This window comes from Doryrhamphus excisus, linkage group LG22 (genome assembly GCF_037039965.1).
Source record: "Doryrhamphus excisus strain RoL-2023G ecotype Guam linkage group LG22, RoL_Dexc_Guam_v1.1, whole genome shotgun sequence".
Lineage (NCBI taxonomy): Eukaryota > Metazoa > Chordata > Actinopteri > Syngnathiformes > Syngnathidae > Doryrhamphus > Doryrhamphus excisus.
Genome location: NC_136378.1, coordinates 2,260,250 through 2,280,148, shown reverse-complemented (window position 1 = coordinate 2,280,148; position 19,899 = coordinate 2,260,250). Strand labels below are relative to the sequence as shown.

General features: G+C 41.4%; 1 protein-coding gene across 1 annotated transcript; it reads left to right on the top strand.

The window, feature by feature from the left end:
* The first annotated feature begins 1,746 nt into the window (after positions 1-1,746).
* Positions 1,747-19,604, top strand: bicc2 (bicaudal C homolog 2). Its single transcript, XM_058063044.2, has 19 exons — positions 1,747-2,011; positions 4,594-4,640; positions 4,919-4,988; positions 5,094-5,173; positions 6,578-6,739; positions 6,824-6,877; positions 7,105-7,323; positions 7,388-7,639; positions 8,723-8,854; positions 8,978-9,158; positions 9,443-9,576; positions 9,670-9,875; positions 11,024-11,129; positions 11,482-11,521; positions 15,422-15,579; positions 17,324-17,519; positions 17,598-17,764; positions 19,097-19,196; positions 19,272-19,604. The coding sequence occupies exons 1-19, from the start codon at positions 1,747-1,749 to the stop codon at positions 19,400-19,402; spliced, it is 2,700 nt and encodes an 899-aa protein (XP_057919027.2). The 3' UTR covers positions 19,403-19,604.
* The last annotated feature ends 295 nt before the right edge of the window (positions 19,605-19,899 follow it).

Here is a 19,899-nt window from a genome sequence, read left to right as displayed (position 1 = left end):
TAGGTGGAGCTAAACTGGGGTGGGTTGTGACTGTGTCTGTGGATCTAAATTCAGAGGAAACTTCTTGAGCCGTTGCCATGGTGACAACACTATCATCATGTCTTTTAACCCTCTTCTTGAGGCGAAAAGTCTAGCCCGGAAGGAGGATACGCCGTGACCTGAATTACATTTAAGACTGTGTTTCTGTGCTTCTGACCTGCATAAATCTATAATTTTATAAGTTTATGAATGTTGCTTACATTTATTCCACTTCCACTTGTCACTTAGGCCTATTACGTTTTATTTACTTTCACATTTACACATGAACACAATATATACATTTGCAATTTACTGCAAGCAATCATGATCTCAAACACGCCGCCCCACGGGCCAAATGTGGCCCGCAGGACACTAGTTTGAGGCCCTCGCCTTGATATGAAAGTTTAATGTTAGTGCGGCGCGCTCAAGTTTGATATGGATGCTGTATGGTATCATGTACCCAGAAAAAATTATTACGTTTGATTAATGTTCATGTTAAAGGTTAAATAACTGTTAATAGTTATCCTCCCTATCCGCGTGGAAGTGGTAAGTTTTTGGCTATTTACGTTTAAAGGAAATAACTTGAAGGCTACCAGAATTCATTCAGGTTGTTTGCCGTGGAGCAGGGGTCTCAAACACGTGGCCCGCGGGCCAAATGTGGCCCGCAGGACACTAGTTTGAGGCCCCCGTCTTGATATGAAAGTTTAATGTTAGTGCGGCCCACGCAAGTTTGATATGGATGCTGTATGGTATCATGTACCCAGAAAAAATTATTATGTTTGATTCATGTTCATGTTAAAGGTTAAATAACTGTTAATAGTTATTCTCCCTCTCCGTGTGGAAGTGGTAAGTTTTGGGCTATTTAAGTTTAAAGGAAATAACTTGAAGGCTACCGTTTAGGTCGCTAGCTCTCTAGTTTGCGAGTTAGCATGTGTCTCAAGACCCTGCAGTTGCGCAATATGTTGTAAATAAAAAGAGTATAAATGTGACTATAGTCGTGTTTTGTCATGTCTACAGGGCTCTAATAATGCTTTGTTCATTTTAATCTGAAAAAAATAATTTGTCTACCCACCAACTATATGTGGTTTCTTAAGTTTTTATTATTTGGTGTTTTATTATTATTAATAAAAAGTAAGTTTATTCATTTTTCTGTTTTTAATAAATGCGTTTTTTTTTCTATATGAAGTATTTTTGCAGTATGTGTGTAGTTTTGGAAATTGTGTTCAGTATTTTGCTAAATCAAACCAAATTGTCTTTTAGCAAATTGTAAAACTACACTGACTGTTGCAACATTCCACTCAGTGTCAGGAGACCACGGGCAGATGTTGCAGAACCCCACAGGAAGCCACCATTATTTTGTTAGCTGTGAACTCCGTGTGAGGATGGTGTTTTATCTCCGACCTTCACTTGCGGAACAATGACCCGAGTATTACGGAAGATTTGTTGCAGATTGTTGTTGAGCCCCTCGCCCGGAGAAAACACGACCCGACCGACTGACGGACTGAAACATCCCAACCAGAGCTTTGTTACCCTCACACTGCAGCGAGAGGTTAAATTTGTGAACTAAATAAAATGAAGGGGGTTGGGTGGATAGAAACGGGGGTGTTTCCAGCCCCCCCCCCCCCCCCCCCCCCCACCCTGTTTTCTTTTTTCACCCTGCGCTTGTCTCCTTGGTCACACACATCCTCACACACATACACAAACACCGACGAGGGCTTCAGTTCTGCTATGGCCAACACCACCACCAGCACCGAGGAGAGCTCTCCCGCTTTGGCCGCCGTAGCACATCCGCAGCCTGACATGGAAACTAGCGTAGAACCCGGCTCAGCGGCAAAACCTGAGTCCAGCCAGGCCCGTTGCAACGGAGACGACGGGGAAGAGGAGGAAGAAAGCGGGCAGAGGCAGGTGGGCGATGGAGGTCAGAGTTTGGACCCCGAGTGGGTGGAGGAGAGGTTCAGGATCAATAGGAAGAAGTTGGAGACCATGTTGTATGGTGAGTTTTAACACTATTGGTTCTTATCTGCATGAGTTAGATTAATGAGTATACATTGGCAAGTCTTATTGACATTATTATTAATAAACTTTTTAATAAAATTGTTCTACAATAAAAGCTCTGATAAAACATTCCACTGTTCTCAAATATCTTAATTTTTATTTTTCTACACAAAATAAGATGGAAAATAAATAAACAAATAAAAAATAAATAAAATTAATCAATCAGTAATTAATAAATAAATACAATAATAACAATAAAACGGTAAATAATAAAAACTTAAGAAACCACATATAGTTGGTGGGTAGACAAATGATTTTTTTCAGATTAAAATGAACAAAGCATTATTAGAGCCCTGTAGACATGACAAAACACGACTATAGTCACATTTATACTCTTTTTTATTTACAACATATTGCGCAACTGCAGGGTCTTGAGACACATGCTAACTCGCAAACTAGAGAGCTAGCGACCTAAACGGTAGCCTTCAAGTTATTTCCTTTCAACTTAAATAGCCAAAAACTTACCACTTCCACACGGATAGGGAGGATAACTATTAACAGTTATTTAACCTTTAACATGAACATGAATCAAACGTAATAATTTTTTCTGGGTACATGATACCATACAGCATCCATATCAAACTTGCGCGGGCCGCACTAACATTAAACTTTCATATCAAGACGGGGGCCTCAAACTAGTGTCCTGCGGGCCACATTTGGCCCGCGGGCCGCATGTTTGAGACCTCTGCTCCACGGCAAACAACCTGAAGGAATTCTGGTAGCCTTCAAGTTATTTTCTTTAAACTTAAATAGCCAAAAAACTTACCACTTCCACACGGATAGGGAGGATAACTATTAACAGTTATTTAACCTTTAACATGAACATTAATCAAACGTAATAATTTCTTCTGGGTACATGATACCATACAGCATCCATATCAAACTTGTGCGGGTTGCACTAACATTAAACTTTCATATCAAGGCGGGGGCCTTAAACTAGTGTCTAGGGCCGCATGTTTGAGACCCCTGGTTTAAGGCGTTGTAGCAGCTTACAAACAGAAGCGCGTATCTGTCAGATAACAATTCACATTTTGACTTATTAGCATCTCTTTCCTGCTTCGCAGGTGTGGCCTAATTTTTTCGGGGTCAAGTGGGACGTCTTAGCGTCACTAAATGCCATCAACGTGATTAGCCGTATCCAGGCTAATTTGTGGAGCCCCCCCCCACCAACTTCACCACCGTATCGCCCCACCCTACGCTATTCTCTCACCATTCCTCAGCTCCAGTCAGGGTTGCCCATAGTGATGAGCAGGGGGTGAAGGCCACCCGGGCCCCCCCACCTCTCAACCCTGTAAATGTCACAGTGAAGTCACGGCCCTTTGAAATGGTTTATGTTCCCAGCCAGTTCTCCTTCCTTTTTGTTCCGGTTGCTAAGCTAACGTCAACATTTCAAAGTTGACACCGTATTGTCAACTTTGTGTAAGGATGATGACGTTCGGCAAGGAAAATGGTGGACGTGGTGGAATGATTTATACATATGATGCATTCAAGGGGTGTCCAAACTGAAAAAGGAAATGATGCATGGGTTACTTTGCTATTTTGTAAACCAACACATTTATACCTACTAAGAATTTATTGTATATATATTTATGGTAATGGTAATGGTTTTATTTCATTTGAACATGCATCAGATTGCAATTGAATGCATCACATAATCAGTTCACAGTTCCACATGTCCAAAAGGAGTAGGAAGAAGCAAAGCTTATTAAATCCTACCCCTCCATCTGGTACTTTTACAATCAGTAACTCTTACATTTGTTCACTTCCTGCTTTCCTAATATAGTTTAAGTTTTTTTAATTTATTTTTTATTTTTTCATTAGTATTATTTTTTTTATTTTATTTTTGTCACGTCATCAGTTGACAGTTCCACATGTCCAAAAGGAGTAGGAAGAATCAAAGCTTATTAAATCATACCCCTCCATCTGGTACTTTTACAATCAGTAACTCTTACATTTGTTCACTTCCTGCTTTCCTAATATATTTTAATTTGTAATTTTTTATTTTTTAAATTTATTTATGTTTATGTTTTTTAATTTTAAATTTTTTTTTAACGAGGTGATATTAGAACTTGCCTTCCAAGATTACATAATGTTTATTTTGTAAAATAGTTATACTCCAGTGTGAGTTATGTATGTTTTTTTCTACCTAATTGCCACAATATTGGTTATTTTATTTTATTTTATTTTATTTTATTTTATTTTATTTTATTTTATTTTATTTTATTTTATTTTATTTTATTTTATTTTATTTTATTTTTAATTTTAATTAATTAATTTTAATTTTAATTTTTTATTTTTAGCAAACATCAACTGCTTGTATTGTTTCTTGAATTGGCTCATCGTTGTGCATTGTTTGACTTCCTTACTCAATCCATTCCATAGTTTGATTCCACATACTGAAATGCTATGGCTTTTTAACGTTTAAAAAAAAAAATTCAGATTTGTGATATTGGTGAAATTCTACTAAAATGACATTTGTGGCCATAATATTAATTTCCTATATTAATGTGTTTGTTTCAGCTCCAAAGACTGGTGATGGTTTGACAGGCGAGGAGTTTTTTGAGAAAGTAAGTCAAACACCAAACACAAAACATTCCATTCATAAGATAAAAAAGTTTTCATCTCAGTAAAAAAAACGATGTTAATCATCAGTTTATAAAGTTTACTCAGTAATTTGAGCTGACAGACCAGACCGCATCTTGTGATTAGAGCTTTCCCAGACATGATGATTACCGTCTTTGACATGCAAATGAGCCTTTATATTCTTAGACTGTTTGTGTTCTCGCGACATACAATGACACACGGCGTTCTCGTACTCCGTCGTCATTGTTTTGGGTTTCGACAGGTGATGAGAGAAACCGACACTCAGGTGAAATGGCCATCCAAGTTGAAGATCGGAGCCAAGTCAAAAAAAGGTGACGGATTCTGAATATATCCCTTATAATTAGCCTCTTTATTGGCATCGAACTTGCACAACGGTGACTTTGTACATCATCAAACAGCATTGTTACTTCTTTCAGATCCACACGTGAAGGTGGAAGGGAAGCGCGCTAATGTCTCAGAAGCCAAAAAGAAGATTCTAGAAGTTCTAGAAACCAGGGTGAGGCTTATGGACCATTGTTTGTTTATATTGGATACATTAATTAGACACCTCATTTAGAACACCTGCACAGCATTATGAGATTTAACACATCAATTCTATTAAACAATAAATATAACCAGCAGTGCATGTTTATAAATAACAACAATGTATCCCATGGGGCATGGATTCAAATGCGGCGTGTGAACGGGTGTTTGTGTACCGCAGGACTATTTACACAATGAAATCAATAAATAAAATGAAGTGCCGGGGGCCACATTTTTAGAAAGCTTTGTTTTTTCAATATTGTTCTTTTGTGTGTAAAATCAATACAAGAATATTTTATAACTCAGGAAAACTGCAAGTCCAAGAATAAGCGAATAATGTTTTACTTATTCCCTTTTATGTGCATTCTAAGGAGAGGAAAAACAGCTAGCATGTGAAATCTAACAATGCGCATCTAGTAAAAAAAAAAAGGAATACAAAACACGCGAAAAACCTCAGACAATGTTCTATTTATGTAACTGACTTGTACATAAACCAAATTACCGCAACATTCTTATTATTGTTATTGTAGCAGCTAACACGAAGAACTATTTTTCTGGCGTAGTGACACAGCGCCTCATGAGCTCACTGCAAAACAAAGCTATGGGACACCAATCTGTACTGACTGGGAAGCAAGAACTAGCAGACTATATGAACAACTAGAAATAGACACCAAAAATATTAATATAAAGTATAAAATATAAAATATAAAATATAAAATATAAAATATAAAATATAAAATATAAAATATAAAATATAAAATATAAAATATAAAATATAAAATATAAAATATAAAATATAAAATATAAAATATATATAATATATAAATAAATATTAAAACATGTTTTGTTTGTACATTACTTACATTACCTTTTTTATTCCACTGGCAACCAGTCCAGGGAGTATCCCTGCCCCCCCTCACCCAAAGTCAGCTGGCATAGGCTCCAGCACACCCCTGCGACTCTAGTAAGGACAATAATAATGAATAAATAAAATATTATAATATATAATAAAATATATAAATATATATATATAACATATACATATATATTATAATATATTAATTCATTCATTTTCTACCGCTTTTTCCTCACAAGGGTCGCGGGGGTGCTGGAGCCTATCCCAGCTGCCTTTGGGCGAGAGGCGGGGTACACCCTGGACTGGTGGCCAGCCAATCACAGGGCACATATACACAAACATATATAATATATATAAAATATCATATAAATATTAAAACATTCCATATTTTTTTAGTTCAATTGTATTATAGAAAGTGAAAAAAAAAACTTTGGACACACCTGTTCCACTTCTTCATTAAATGATAATAATAAAAATATGTGACAATATTAATAAGAAAAGTTGTGTGTTGTTTTTCAAAAGGTAAACAAAGTGACCCTCAAAATGGACGTGGCCTACACAGAACACTCCCACGTGATCGGCAAAGGCGGCGGCAACATTAAGAAGGTCATGGAGGTCACTTCCTGTCACATCCATTTCCCGGATTCCAACCGCCATAATGCCGCAGGAGAGAAAAGCAACCAGGTTTTGCTCAAGGAGGTTTTCGTGAGACAGAAATTGTACCCTGGACAAATAAAAACCAAAAGGTTATTTTTTTTCAATCACTAGGTGTCAATCGCCGGACCCATCGAGGGAGTGGAGGAGGCGAGGAGGAGGATTAGAGTGAGTGGGCTATTTATAATCTCAGCAGATGTTTTATTTTGTCTCAAAACTCAATTTCTTCACGCCAGTCTGGACTCAGAGATCAATAAAAATGATCAATAGAGCATCTGACAGCCAATAAGAGGTATACTGTATTTGTCAAAAAGGTTTAGTGTGTCTTTGTCAGGCGTCACCTCATTGGCCCCCGTCTTCTATGCTTTGCTTCCATACTTTTTTTTATGTGCCAGGATCTGCAGCCGCTGGCTTTGACCTTTGACCTCCCCGTCAGCCTGGCCCCGCAAGCTCTGCCGGACGCCGGCTCCCCGCTTATCCAGCAAGTCGTGCAGACTTTAGGGGTCAGCGTGAGCTTCCGAGCGGTACCGCCTCAGCCTCAAGCGCAGCAGCCCGCTTTCTTCAGAAGCTGCTGCACCGTGTGGGGCCTGCAGGGCAACGCCCCCGCAGTCAAGGTCAGATAAAAGCGCTCAATAACGCACACAGACTGTAACTACATCGACGCGGCTCTCACGGCAGAAGGCGACCTGCGTTTTGATGGAGCTGCTCCTGGGGTCGGAGATCACGGGCGGCGTCGTGACGAGCCAGCTGGATGTCACCTCCCAGCAGCACCTCTTCCTATTGGGGCAAAACGGAGCTCACTTCCTGGGTGTCATGCACCACACTCAGACCCAAATCATTCTACCTGACCTCAGTGCGCCTCAGAACCCGCCATCGCTGCTCATTCAGGGGAGCCCCGATGGGGTGTGTCTGGCCCGGCAGCAACTCACGGTACGGTGGGGCAACGCCCCAGACGGAGTACAAAAAGAAACTCTTATGAGCTCCATGACTGATCACATGAATGACTGCAATGTGTCATCCACATAATATGAAAACATAAATATGATGCAGGCTGCACGGTGGTCGAGTGGTTAGCGTGCAGACCTCACAGCTAGAAAACCAGTGTTCCGGGTACTCCGGTTTCCTCCCACATTCCAAAAACTTGCTAGGTTAATTGGCGACTCCAAATTGTCCATAGGTATGAATGTGAGTGTGAATGGTTGTTTGTCTATATGTGCCCTGTGATTGGCTGGCCACCAGTCCAGGGTGTACCTCGCTCGCTCTCGACTGAAGACAGCTGGGATAGGCTCCAGCACCCCCGTAACCCTTGTAAGGATAAGCGGTAGAAAATGAATGAATGAATGAGTTCTCCTATTTTGTGTGGAAGTGGTAACTTTTTGGCTTCTTATTTTGTCTTTCCCCACCGTCGGCCATCTCTATGTGGAGTTTGCATGTTCTCCCCGTACATGCGTGGTTTTTTTTCCCGGGGACTCTGGTTTCCTCCCACATTCCAAAAACATGCTAGGTTAATTAGCGACTCCAAATTGTCCATAGGTATGAATGTGAGTGTGAATGGTTGTTTGTCTATATGTGCCCTGTGATTGGCTGGCCACCAGTCCAGGGTGTACCCCGCCTCTTGCCCGAAGACAGCACCCCCGTGACCCTCGTGAGAATAAGCGGTAGAAAATGAATGAGTTCTCCTCCTATTTTGTGTGGAAGTGGTAACTTTTTGGCTCCTTATTTTGTCTTTCCCCATGAGTGGTTAGCGCGCAGACCTCACAGCCAGGAGACCCAGGTTCAATTCTCTCTGAACCATCTGAAATGAATGAATGAAAAGTATGATGCATTATATTTCTGCTACCACAACAATAAACACACATTTGATATTAATATTCATATTAATATCTATAAACACACTATTTAGGCAGCTCTTGTATATGATGTCATTGAGCCAACTGAAGAGTTCTTTTGATGCTGTAATAACAAAATCCCACTCAGGTTTTATGATATTTTTGACGTGTGTTATTGTCGTAGGACTGTCTGCCCGTGTGTTTGATGTTTGACATGCGTGAAGATATGGAGGCCGATCAGTGCACCCTGGCTCAGATGATGCAAAACCTCGGAGTCTTCATTAGTGTCAAGCCTAAAGTGAAGCAAACCAACAAGGTAGCACAATGGAGTTTGTGTTTTCCTTTTCTTTTACATCATCTCCATTACTTGATGGAGAGTTTTAAATGATATAATTCATAGCACTGCTCCCTGAGGAATACCATGTGTGTATATTTGCAGTCGGTGGTGGTGAAAGGCCTAGAAAGGAACATCCAGTGTCTTTATGAGGCTCGTCGTCTATTGCTGGGGTTGGATTCCTTTGACTCCAGCAAGGTGACCCCTGACCCCATTCTAGCCGGCAATGAGCTGACCAGCTATTGGCTGAATATGTTGCTACAGCAACTGCGTCTTTCTGAGCACGGTGAGCCTGCATAGAGGAGAGGTGGAGCAAACAGGGGTGGGCGGGGTCAGCATCATTAGCGTCATTAGTGGCGCCATGCATTCTTTGTTTTTCGATATTTGGTGGAAAAGTTTGGATATGGATGGTTCAGTTATTTTGACACAAGCGTATTTAAGAGTTAAATTGTATTATTATTATGTATATATATTATGTATATATTTAATGTTCTCGCCTGCCTCCATTATGTAAATAGATATATCTATATCAGATATAATATATCTGTGTGCTCCGCTTGTCTCCAAAAGGCCCTCTACCAACTCCCACTATCGAAATAATGAATGGTACAAAGCCCCGCCCATCACCTCCACCCGGGCTCCCGCCCCCGACTGAAGAAGTGAGGACAGGACTCAAAGGAACAGACAGCCGTCCGCTAGAGAAGGTACGGTTCTCACTTTGAATCATAAACAAAAACGACTCATAACGCGTAAACGACATTCAAAGAATAAATCTCGAAATTTTTTTCACGATTTAGATTCTAGAAAATGATGACCAGTCCGGTCAATCTGAGGATGAGAGCTCTGAGGATAAAGTGATATTGACGTCATCGGAGGATGCGGTCAACTTCCCCACCAGTAGGCCAGCGTTGATGGGTCGGAGAGGGAGTCTGCAAGGTCCGGAATTGAACAAGGGTTTCAGCCAGGCCAGGCGTCACTCCACGGGGCAGGCGTTTACATGCAGGTGAGGGTTACAAACACGCATTTAGGTATTGTATAGGTATATATTTTTTTTATTTATTTAGATGGCTTCACGGCTGCACGGTGGTTGAGTGGTTAGACCCACACAGACCCGAGTGGGTTTTTTGCATGGGTTTTCTCCGGGTACTGTGATTTTCCTCCCACATTCCAAAAACATGCTAGGTTAATTAGCGACTCCAAATTGTCCATAGGTATGAATGTGAGTGTGAATGGTTGTTTGTCTATATGTGCCCTGTGATTGGCTGGCCACCAGTCCAGAGTGTACCCCGCCTCTCATCCGAAGACAGCTGGGGTAGGCTCCAGCACCCCCGCGACCCTCGTGAGGATAAGCGGTAGAAAATGAATGAATGAATGAGTTCTCCTCCTATTTTGTGTGGAAGTGGTAACTTTTTGGCTTCTTATTTTGTCTTTCCCCACCCTCGGCCATCTCTGTGTGGAGTTTGCATGTTCTCCCCGTGCATGCGTGGGTTTTCTCCGGGTACTCCGGTTTCCTCCCACATTCCAAAAACATGCTAGGTTAATTAGCGACTCCAAATTGTCCATAGGTATGAATGTGAGTGTGAATGGTTGTTTGTCTATATGTGCCCTGTGATTGATTGTCCAGGGTGTACCCCGCCTCTCGCCCGAAGACAGCAACCCCGCGACCCTCGTGAGGATAAGCGGTAGAAAATGAATGAATGGATGAGTTTTCCTCCTATTTTGTGTGGAAGTGGTAACTTTTTGGCTTCTTATTTTGTCTTTCCCCATGCATCCCATTACATCCATTGCTAGCCGCCTTGTGCTAGCTCAGAAAAGGGAAAGACATGTGTTCAAGTCCCATAAGATTTGTGCATGATGGGTAAACCACGAGTCCCCCTCTCATATAGACATCATCAGACAAACCCGGAGTCTAATCTCTTTATTCTACAGTTGCTCTGCTGCATGTCATTTCTATCTGCTGCTTTTCTTTTCATTATGCTAAAAACGGTTTGTTACAGTTACACAGTTCATAATTGCACACAATAAAAACGCCGACTTTGCAGTCCTTCTATAGACCTGCTGCTGCCGTGCCGTGTTTGTGTTTTAATTGCTACCACAAAGCCACCCAAGTTAATCCTTGCATGTTTGCGTGTTATCTCTTCCATGCATAAGGATGCTCAATGCAGACACGGAGCGTGGGAGGAGCGAGCGGAGGAACAGCCTGAGGAGAGACGTGATGCTGTCCTGGGATGTTTGCGCAAGCTCTTCGGAATCTGAAGTGAGATGCAAAATAAAACAAAAATAAAAATAAAGAAACAATGTTTTTAATTGTATGCATTAGAGCGCATAGAATCTGCATAAAAACCATCCAAAGGAGCCTATAGGAAATAAAATTGTATATCAAAAGTGCAACAGAGATTGATTTGAGTTGTTTCTCACATTCATACAAAGTTGCACAAACTGTTAATAGGATTATTGCTATAGCGCCAGCAGGAAGTGTTGTTTCATGCACAAGTATCGCTACCAGCTGTAAATTAGGTCCCCCCCCCGCCGCCTCTTCAAAGGTGGGAAAAAAGTGATCCAATTTCATGCATTATTTAACTACTTTATTTCCTGTTTGTGCTTTGTAGGTTTATGACTATGAGAAGAAGAAACTGCTGGCAACCAGAGGTTTGTGCTGCTAAATGTTTAATAAGGTTTCTTGTATTGTACGATGCTGAGCAAAGAGCTAAACTGATCTAATATTCATTGGCCTGTAGCATATGGACAAAAGTCTTAATCAATTCATTAACGTCTAAAATATGGTCGGGGATGAAAAAGTTAAGCTGTCAAAAATAGCTCATTAACGGTAATAACTGATTTATTACATTACTTACGTTAAGATGTATTGCGCTTTACGTCAAGTAGCCCACAGAGTCACATGACGTTTATTCTGACCTGCACTTATCAATAGCGGTGCAATACAACACCATGTAGTACAGTATGTACCTACAACTCACAAACACGTCACTTCCTCATTGTTACTAGATGCATTCACTGACACTCTGGAGCTGGAGCCTATCCCAGCTGTCTTTGAGTGAGAAGTGGGCGAGAAGTGATTGCCTGGCGACCAGTCCAAGGTGTACACCTGGTGACTGGTGGCCAGCCAATCACAGGGCACATATAGACAAACAACCATTCACACTCACATTCATACCTATGGACAATTTGGAGTCGCCAATTAACATATTAATTAACCTAACATGTTTTTGGAATGTGGGAGCCTATACCAGCTGTCTTGGGGCAAGAGGCGGGGTACACCCTGCTGCACTGGTAGTCAGCCAATCACAAAGCATATATAGACAAACAACCATTCACACTCACATTCATACCTATGGACAATTTGGAGTCGCTAATTAACCTAGCATGTTTTTGGAATGTGGGAGGAAACCGGAGTAACCGGAGAAAACCCATGCATGCACAAGGAGAACATGCAAACTCCACACAGAGATGGCCGAGGGTGGGGAAAGAAAAATAAGAAGCCAAAAAGTTACCACTTCCACACAAAATAGGAGGAGAACTCATTCATTCATTCATTTTCTAATGCTTATCCTCACAAGGGTCGCGGGGGTGCTGGAGCCTATCCCAGCTGTCTTCAGGCGAGAGGCGGTGTACACCCTGGACTGGTGGCCAGCCAATCACAGGGCACATATAGACAAACAACCATTCACACTCACATTTATACCTATGGACAATTTGGAGTCGCCAATTAACCTAGCATGTTTTTGGAATGTGGGAGCCTATACCAGCTGTCTTGGGGCAAGAGGCGGGGTACATCCTGCTGGACTGGTAGTCAGCCAATCACAAAGCATATATAGACAAACAACCATTCACACTCACATTCATACCTATGGACAATTTGGAGTCGCTAATTAACCTAGCATGTTTTTGGAATGTGGGAGGAAACCGGAGTAACCGGAGAAAACCCACACATGCACAGGGAGAACATGCAAACTCCACACAGAGATGGCCGAAGGTGGGGAAAGACAAAATAAGAAGCCAAAAAGTTACCACTTCCACACAAAATAGGAGGAGAACTCATTCATTCATTCATTTTCTACCGCTTATCCTCACAAGGGTCGCGGGGGTGCTGGAGCCTATCCCAGCTGTCTTCGGGCGAGAGGCGGTGTACACCCTGGACTGGTGGCCAGCCAATCACAGGGCACATATAGACAAACAACCATTCACACTCACATTCATACCTATGGACAATTTGGAGTCAATTAATTATTATTTGACCAATTAACCTAGTAATTAATTAACCGAACGTATGTTTTTAGGAATGTGGGAGGAAACCAGAACATGTATACTCCACACAGAGATGGCCGAGGATGGGATTGAACTCGGGTCTGCGCGCTAGCCACTTTTCCACCGTGCAGCCCTGTACCCAGTCTTTATAAACACATTGTATGCATGGTCCACAGTGTCCAGGTCCAAAGAAGTCCCTGTGATGCGACTGTGGAAACATTTGTCCCCACATAGCCATGAACACCATCACACACACACACACACACACACACACACGCCTGCGCTGTGTTAATGCCATCTCATCCATCATTCAGAAAGAAAGATATTGAGGAAAATCTGCAGCCAAATACTCCAAAATTCCCTCGGTGTTCCTTTATGACGGGATTATGAACTTGCAGTGTGAATGGGCCATCTGCTTCATAAGTCATTTCAACTCATATTCCACTGCATGAGTTCATTGACTCACAAAATCAATCCTGCACACGTCCGATCTGACATTAATCGCACATATATATATATAAGCACATACTAGCATGATGGCCTGTCAGTCTTATGTCACTTTCTATTGAATGCAGTTCAAAGAAGCCGCAGGGTTACTTCTTTTTTTGTGTGTTTCAACAATTTGAGCCTCATTAAGTTTGCCACATGCCGGCGCAACAAGTACTGTTCCCGATGCATTATTTAACACCTGAATCCAGCATGTCCATCTACAGTATATATATATATTGGAGTGGAATTGAACCAGCCGCCGTGATGGACAGACCGCATTGACTTGTTTTGCCACATCCAGCGTCAATGTGAAACTGAAAAGTCTCCCTCAGCTCCTTAGAGCTGTCGATCATATGTGAAATTATTGTTTGGGCTTCCGACAGCGTTATATTGACGTAGACAAAAAATAAAAAAATGTCTTGGAAAGACATATTGTGGAAACAAGAATTACATCTTCAATGAACGTGAGCTTAAATGTTCAATATTTTGTTTATCATTTATTTGCATTTCAAATTGTTTTCTGCATGTCAAAAACATGATTTGTGTTAATATTTTTAGCTTTTTGGAGCAGATTAACTCGATTTATATTCGCTCTCAAGGGAATAATTGATTTGGTTAACATCCGTTTTGGTTAGAGTTGGATCTTCTGGAATGAATTAATGACGCTAACCAAGGTTTAACCAAGGTTATCAACCTCACCTGACAAGCACAGCCGTTTCATTCACTCATTCATTTTTTCCGCTTGCGGGGGGTGCTGGAGCCTATCCCAGCTGTCTTCGGGCGAGAGGCGGGGTGCACTCTGGACTGGTGGCCAGCCAATCACAGGGCACATATAGACAAATAACCATTCACACTCACATTCATACCTATGGACAATTTGGAGTGGCTAATTAACCTAGCATGTTTTTGGAATGTGGGAGGAAACCGGAGTACCCAGGGAGAAAACCCACGCATGCACGAGGAGAACATGCAAACTCCACACAGAGATGGCCGAGGGTGGGGAAAGACAAAATAAGAAGCCAAAAAGTTACCACTTCCACACAAAATAGGAGGAGAACTCATTCATTCATTCATTCATTTTCTACCGCTTATCCTCACAAGGGTGGCGGGGGTGCTGGAGCCTATCCCAGCTGTTTTCGGGCGAGAGGACTGGTGGCCAGCCAATCCCAGGGCACATATAGACAAACAACCATTCACACTCACATTCATACCTATGGACAATTTGGAGTGGCTAATTAACCTAGCATGTTTTTGGAAAGTGGGAGAAAACCGGAGTACCGGGAGAAAACCCACGCATGCACGAGGAGAACATGCATACTTCACACAGAGATGCCCGAGGGTGGGGAAAGACAAAATAAGAAGCCAAAAAGTTACCACTTCCACACAAAATAGGAGGAGAACTCATTCATTCATTCATTTTCTACCACTTATCCTCACAAGGGTCGCGGGGGTGCTGGAGCCTATCCCAGCTGTCTTTGGGCGAGAGGACTGGTGGCCAGCCAATCACAGGGCACATATAGACAAACAACCATTCACACTCACATTCATACCGATGGAAAATTTGGAGTTGCTAATTAACCTAGCATGGGGAACATGCAAACAGAGATGGCCGAGGGTGGAATTGAACCCTTGTCTCTTAGCTGTGAGGTCTTTGCGCTAACCACTCGTCCACCGTGCAGCTGTTTCAAGTTTCGTTTTTAGGCTGAAGTAGATAAAAACGTGACAATACGAGTATGACCTCGTGAGCTAACAATGTTCAGTAATGTTTTTATTTCCTTGTCGTCCCCTTTGCAGCGATGCAGAGAAAACCAGTGGTCACCGAAGTCCGCACGCCCACAGACACTTGGAGTGGTCTCGGCTTCTCCAAATCCATGCCAGCGGAGGCGGTGAAGGAACTTCGTAACATTAGCCGCCGCAGCTACAAACCCTACCTGAGCACAAGTAACAGCCAGGTACCAATCAGCAATTAGCCCGCAGGACACCTGCAGCTAATTTCAAATAATGATGCCGAATGCTTCTCAAACTCTCCTCGGGCTATTTTGTGTCGCGGCGTCTCATTTGTCCGTCCTGGATTGTAATAATTTGAAGTCTTATCTCGCTGTGCGGCGAACACTGGCAATTTGGATGCTCAATTACTCTCAGCCTGATAGCATCGCTTTGGTCAGCACGGACGGTGACATCCTGCTGCCTACCTGAGTGCTTCTACCTCGTTAAAAAACCTTCAAACGGGCTGATGAGCTGAATCAATGCGGCGGAATGAGAATTAGAGCCATTCTTCCTTTTACTTTAAATTTGTAGTCAATGTGCATTTGGGGAAAGGTGCTAATTCTTCACTGTATTCTTTCTATTATGTGTTTATAATTGATACAGAGCAGGGATTCAATTGCAGAATCAACATGTTTAAATAAGTTGCATGGCTGCACGGTTGGCGTGTGGTTAGCACGCAGACCTCACAGCTAGGAGACCAGGGTTCAATTCCACCCTCGGCCATCTCTGTCCAAATTGTCCATAGGTATGAATGTGAGTGTGAATGGTTGTTTGTCTATATGTGCCGTGTGATTGGCTGGCCACCAGTCCAGGGTGTACCTCGCCTCTCGCCCAAAGACAGCTGGGATAGGCTCCAGCACCCCCGTGACCCTCGTGAGGAAAAACGGTAGAAAATGAATGAATTAATTAATAAATGAGTCCTCCTATTTTGTGTGGAAGTGGTAACTTTTTGGCTTCTTAATTTGTCTTTCCCCACCCTGGGCCATCTCTGTGTGGAGTTTGCATGTTCTCCCCGTGCATGCGTGGGTTTTCTCCGGGTACTCCGGTTTCCTCCCACATTCCAAAAACATGCTAGGTTAATTAGCGACTCCAAATTGTCCATAGGTATGAATGTGAGTGTGAATGGTTATTTGTTTATATGTGCCCTGTGATTGGCTGGCCACCAGTCCAGGGTGTACCCCGCCTCTCGCTCAAAGACAGCTGGGATAGGCTCCAGCACCCCTGTGAGGAAAAACAGTAGAAAATGAATGAATGAATAAATGAGTTCTCCTATTTTGTGTGGAAGTGGTAACTTTTTGGCTTCTTTTTGGCGTCCGGGGTGTACCCCACCTCTCGCCCTAAGACAGCTGGAATAGGCTCCAGCACCCCTGTGAGGAAAAACAGTAGAAAATGAATGAATGAATAAATGAGTTCTCCTATTTTGTGTGGAAGTGGTAACTTTTTGGCTTCTTTTTGGCGTCCGGGGTGTACCCCACCTCTCGCCCTAAGACAGCTGGGATAGGCTCCAGCACCCCTGTGAGGAAAAACAGTAGAAAATGAATGAATGAATAAATGAGTTCTCCTATTTTGTGTGGAAGTGGTAACTTTTTGGCTTCTTTCTGGCATCCGGGGTGTACCCCGCCTCTCGTCCTAAGACAGCTGGGATAGGCTCCAGCACCCCTGTGAGGAAAAACGGTAGAAAATTAATGAATTAATAAATGAGTTCACCTATTTTGTGTGGAAGTGGTAACTTTTTGGCTTCTTTTTGGCGTCCAGGGTGTACCCCGCCTCTGGCCCTAAGACAGCTGGGATAGGCTCCAGCACCCCCGTGAGGAAAAACGGTAGAAAAAGAATGAATGTGTATATATACTCACTTAAGGTTATTCAATCCCTCGTTTATCACGGCTAATTCCAGACCCGACTAGCGATAATCTCATCGTTTGCTTCCAGTCATGGGCCAATCAGAACGGGACAACATCTAACGGGAGCGACTCAGACAACTGGAGGGACAGACGGGGCTCCCACCCTGCCTCGTCTTCCTCGTCCTCCTCCTCTTCTTCTCCCTCCTCCCCTCCACCCACCTCCTTCTCGTCCTCCTCCCACTTCCCTGCCTTCGCATCCAACAGAAACAGAAACGACAAAGCCTGTAAGTCACATTGTGTATGAACGCTACCAGCAATCGTGGCGTGCGTCCCTGAACTTTGACCTCTCTGTGGCGGCATAGCGGAGGGATTCATGGGTTGCGGCAGCTACTTTGAAGACGTGTGCTCATCACGAAGGGCGTCCAACTGCAGTCAGCGGAGCCCGTCCCCACAAATGGTGGACGACCTGCCCGAGCTTCTCGGCCAACTGGGGTTGATGAAGTACATCGATGTGTTTGAGCAACAGGAGGTAAGAAAGACTCATTACATTTCTGAGTGCCCTTCTATTACATGTATATTTTCTTGCATAATTGAGGTATGGTTTTGATCTAATTAATCTTGGATAATGTTTTTTTTTTTTAATTAATTGTTGATTTTTGAGTGGCACTACATCCTGTGAGTGCAAGGTTTTATTATATTATGGGAACAAAGTCACAATATGTGTTACAAAATGTAATATTATCAGCAAAAATAATCTAATTTAAAGAAAAACTATTATGAGAAATAAAAAAAAGTCGTAATTTTATGAGAATAAAGTCAAAATATTATGGGAGTAAAGTCACAATATGTGTTACAATATGTAATATTATGAGCAGAAATAATCTAATTTAAAGAAAAACTATTATAAGAAATTTAAAAAAATTAATTTTACGTGAAAAAAGTCAAAATATTATGAGAATAAAGTCACAATATGTGTTACAATATGTAATATTATGAGCAAAAATAATCAAATTTAAAGAAAAACTATTATGATAAATAAAAAAAGTTGTAATTTTACGAGAATAAAGTCAAAATATTATGGGAATAATGGCACAATATGTGTTACAATATGTAATATTATGAGCAAAAATAAGCTAATTAAAAAAAAAACATTATGAGAAATAAAAAAAAGTTGTAATTTTACCAGAATAAAGTCAAAATATTATGGGAATAAAGTCACAATATGTGTTACAATATGTAATATTATTAGCAAAAATAATCTAATTTAAAGAAAAACTATTATGAGAAATAAAAAAACGTTGTAATTTTACTAGAATAAATTCAAAATATTATAGGAATAAAGTCACAATATGTGTTACAATATGTAATATTATGAGCAAAAATAATCAAATTTAAAGAAAAACAATTATAAGAAATTTAAAAAAAATAATTTTACAAGAAAAAAGTCAAAATATTATGGGAATAAAGTCACAAAATCTGTTACAATATGTAATATTATGAGCAAAAATAAGAAAAACTATTATGATAAAAAAAGTTGTAATTTTACGAGAATAAAGTCAAAATATTATGGGAATAAAGTCACAATATGTGTTACAGGAAGAAAATTCAAATAGTTGGAAAATAAAAATAATAACTAAAAAAGAGACAAAAATATTCGAACTGGAACAGAAGTCACAAACTTATGAAAATAAATGAGCAGTAATAAAGTCGCTTTACAAAATATCAAAGTGGCCCTTGCATCCTTTCGTTATTCACTATGTGGCCCTCACTGGAAAAGGTTCGAACCCCCCCCCCCCCCCCCAAATATGGTATAACCCTACTACAGCCACTCATAAACACAATGGTGTGCATTCCCATGCAGATCGACTACCAGACTTTCCTTACGCTGTCTGATGATGACCTAAAGGAAGTGGGGGTGTGCACGTTCGGGGCCAGACGTAAGATGCTGCTGGCTATCTCAGGTGAGCTCCGAGTATCGTCTTAGTTTACATCTCCATCTGCGTTGAAGCTACATATATCTTTATTTTCCTATCCAGATCTGAACAAAAGCAAAAGGAGGCCTTCGGATACGCCCAATGTGAAGTCCGGATACCTGGAAGGCGGAGCGAGCGGCAGACTGCCTCGCATTGTGGACATGGAGGTTGCATCATCCAGTAACCGCTGGTGAAAGGAGATCATCACCTTCTCGAAAGCCTTTTCTCTAATCTTTCTGCCTTAACTTAACCAGTCAAACTGCTATTATAAAAAAAAAACATGTGCCTTGCATCAACAGCGTTTTTGTACCAAATCAAGACAAGGAGGTCTTCTCTTCCGAATAAGAAACTACCACCATCAAGCAAACCCCAACTTTTATGCAAATGTAAATAAACTTTGACCAAAAATTGATACTTGATGTTTAATAATGTACATGTGTTCCACTAGAGGGCACTGGTGTCACTCTGTCTTTAGAAAGTCATTAATGTGAAGCATGAAGATGTTTTATTTTGCCTGCAATGCTTGAGGGTTCATTCATTCATTCATTTTCCACTGTGGGGGTGCTGGAGCCTATCCCAGCTGTCTTTGGGCACATCTAGACAAACAACCATTCACACTCACATTCATACCTATAGACAATTTGGAGTCGCTAATTAACCTAGCATGTTTTTGGAATGTGGGAGGAAGTTA

What these genes read in the sequence shown, in the direction of transcription:
- bicc2 (XM_058063044.2), top strand. Translation starts at nt 1,747, where the DNA reads ATGGCCAACACCACCACCAGCACCGAGGAGAGCTCTCCCGCTTTGGCC. An exon ending in AGGCGAGGAGGAGGATTAGA is followed by an intron (nt 6,878 to 7,104) that starts GTGAGTGGGCTA and finishes TTTATGTGCCAG; the next exon opens with GATCTGCAGCCGCTGGCTTT. An exon ending in GAAACTGCTGGCAACCAGAG is followed by an intron (nt 11,522 to 15,421) that starts GTTTGTGCTGCT and finishes TCCCCTTTGCAG; the next exon opens with CGATGCAGAGAAAACCAGTG.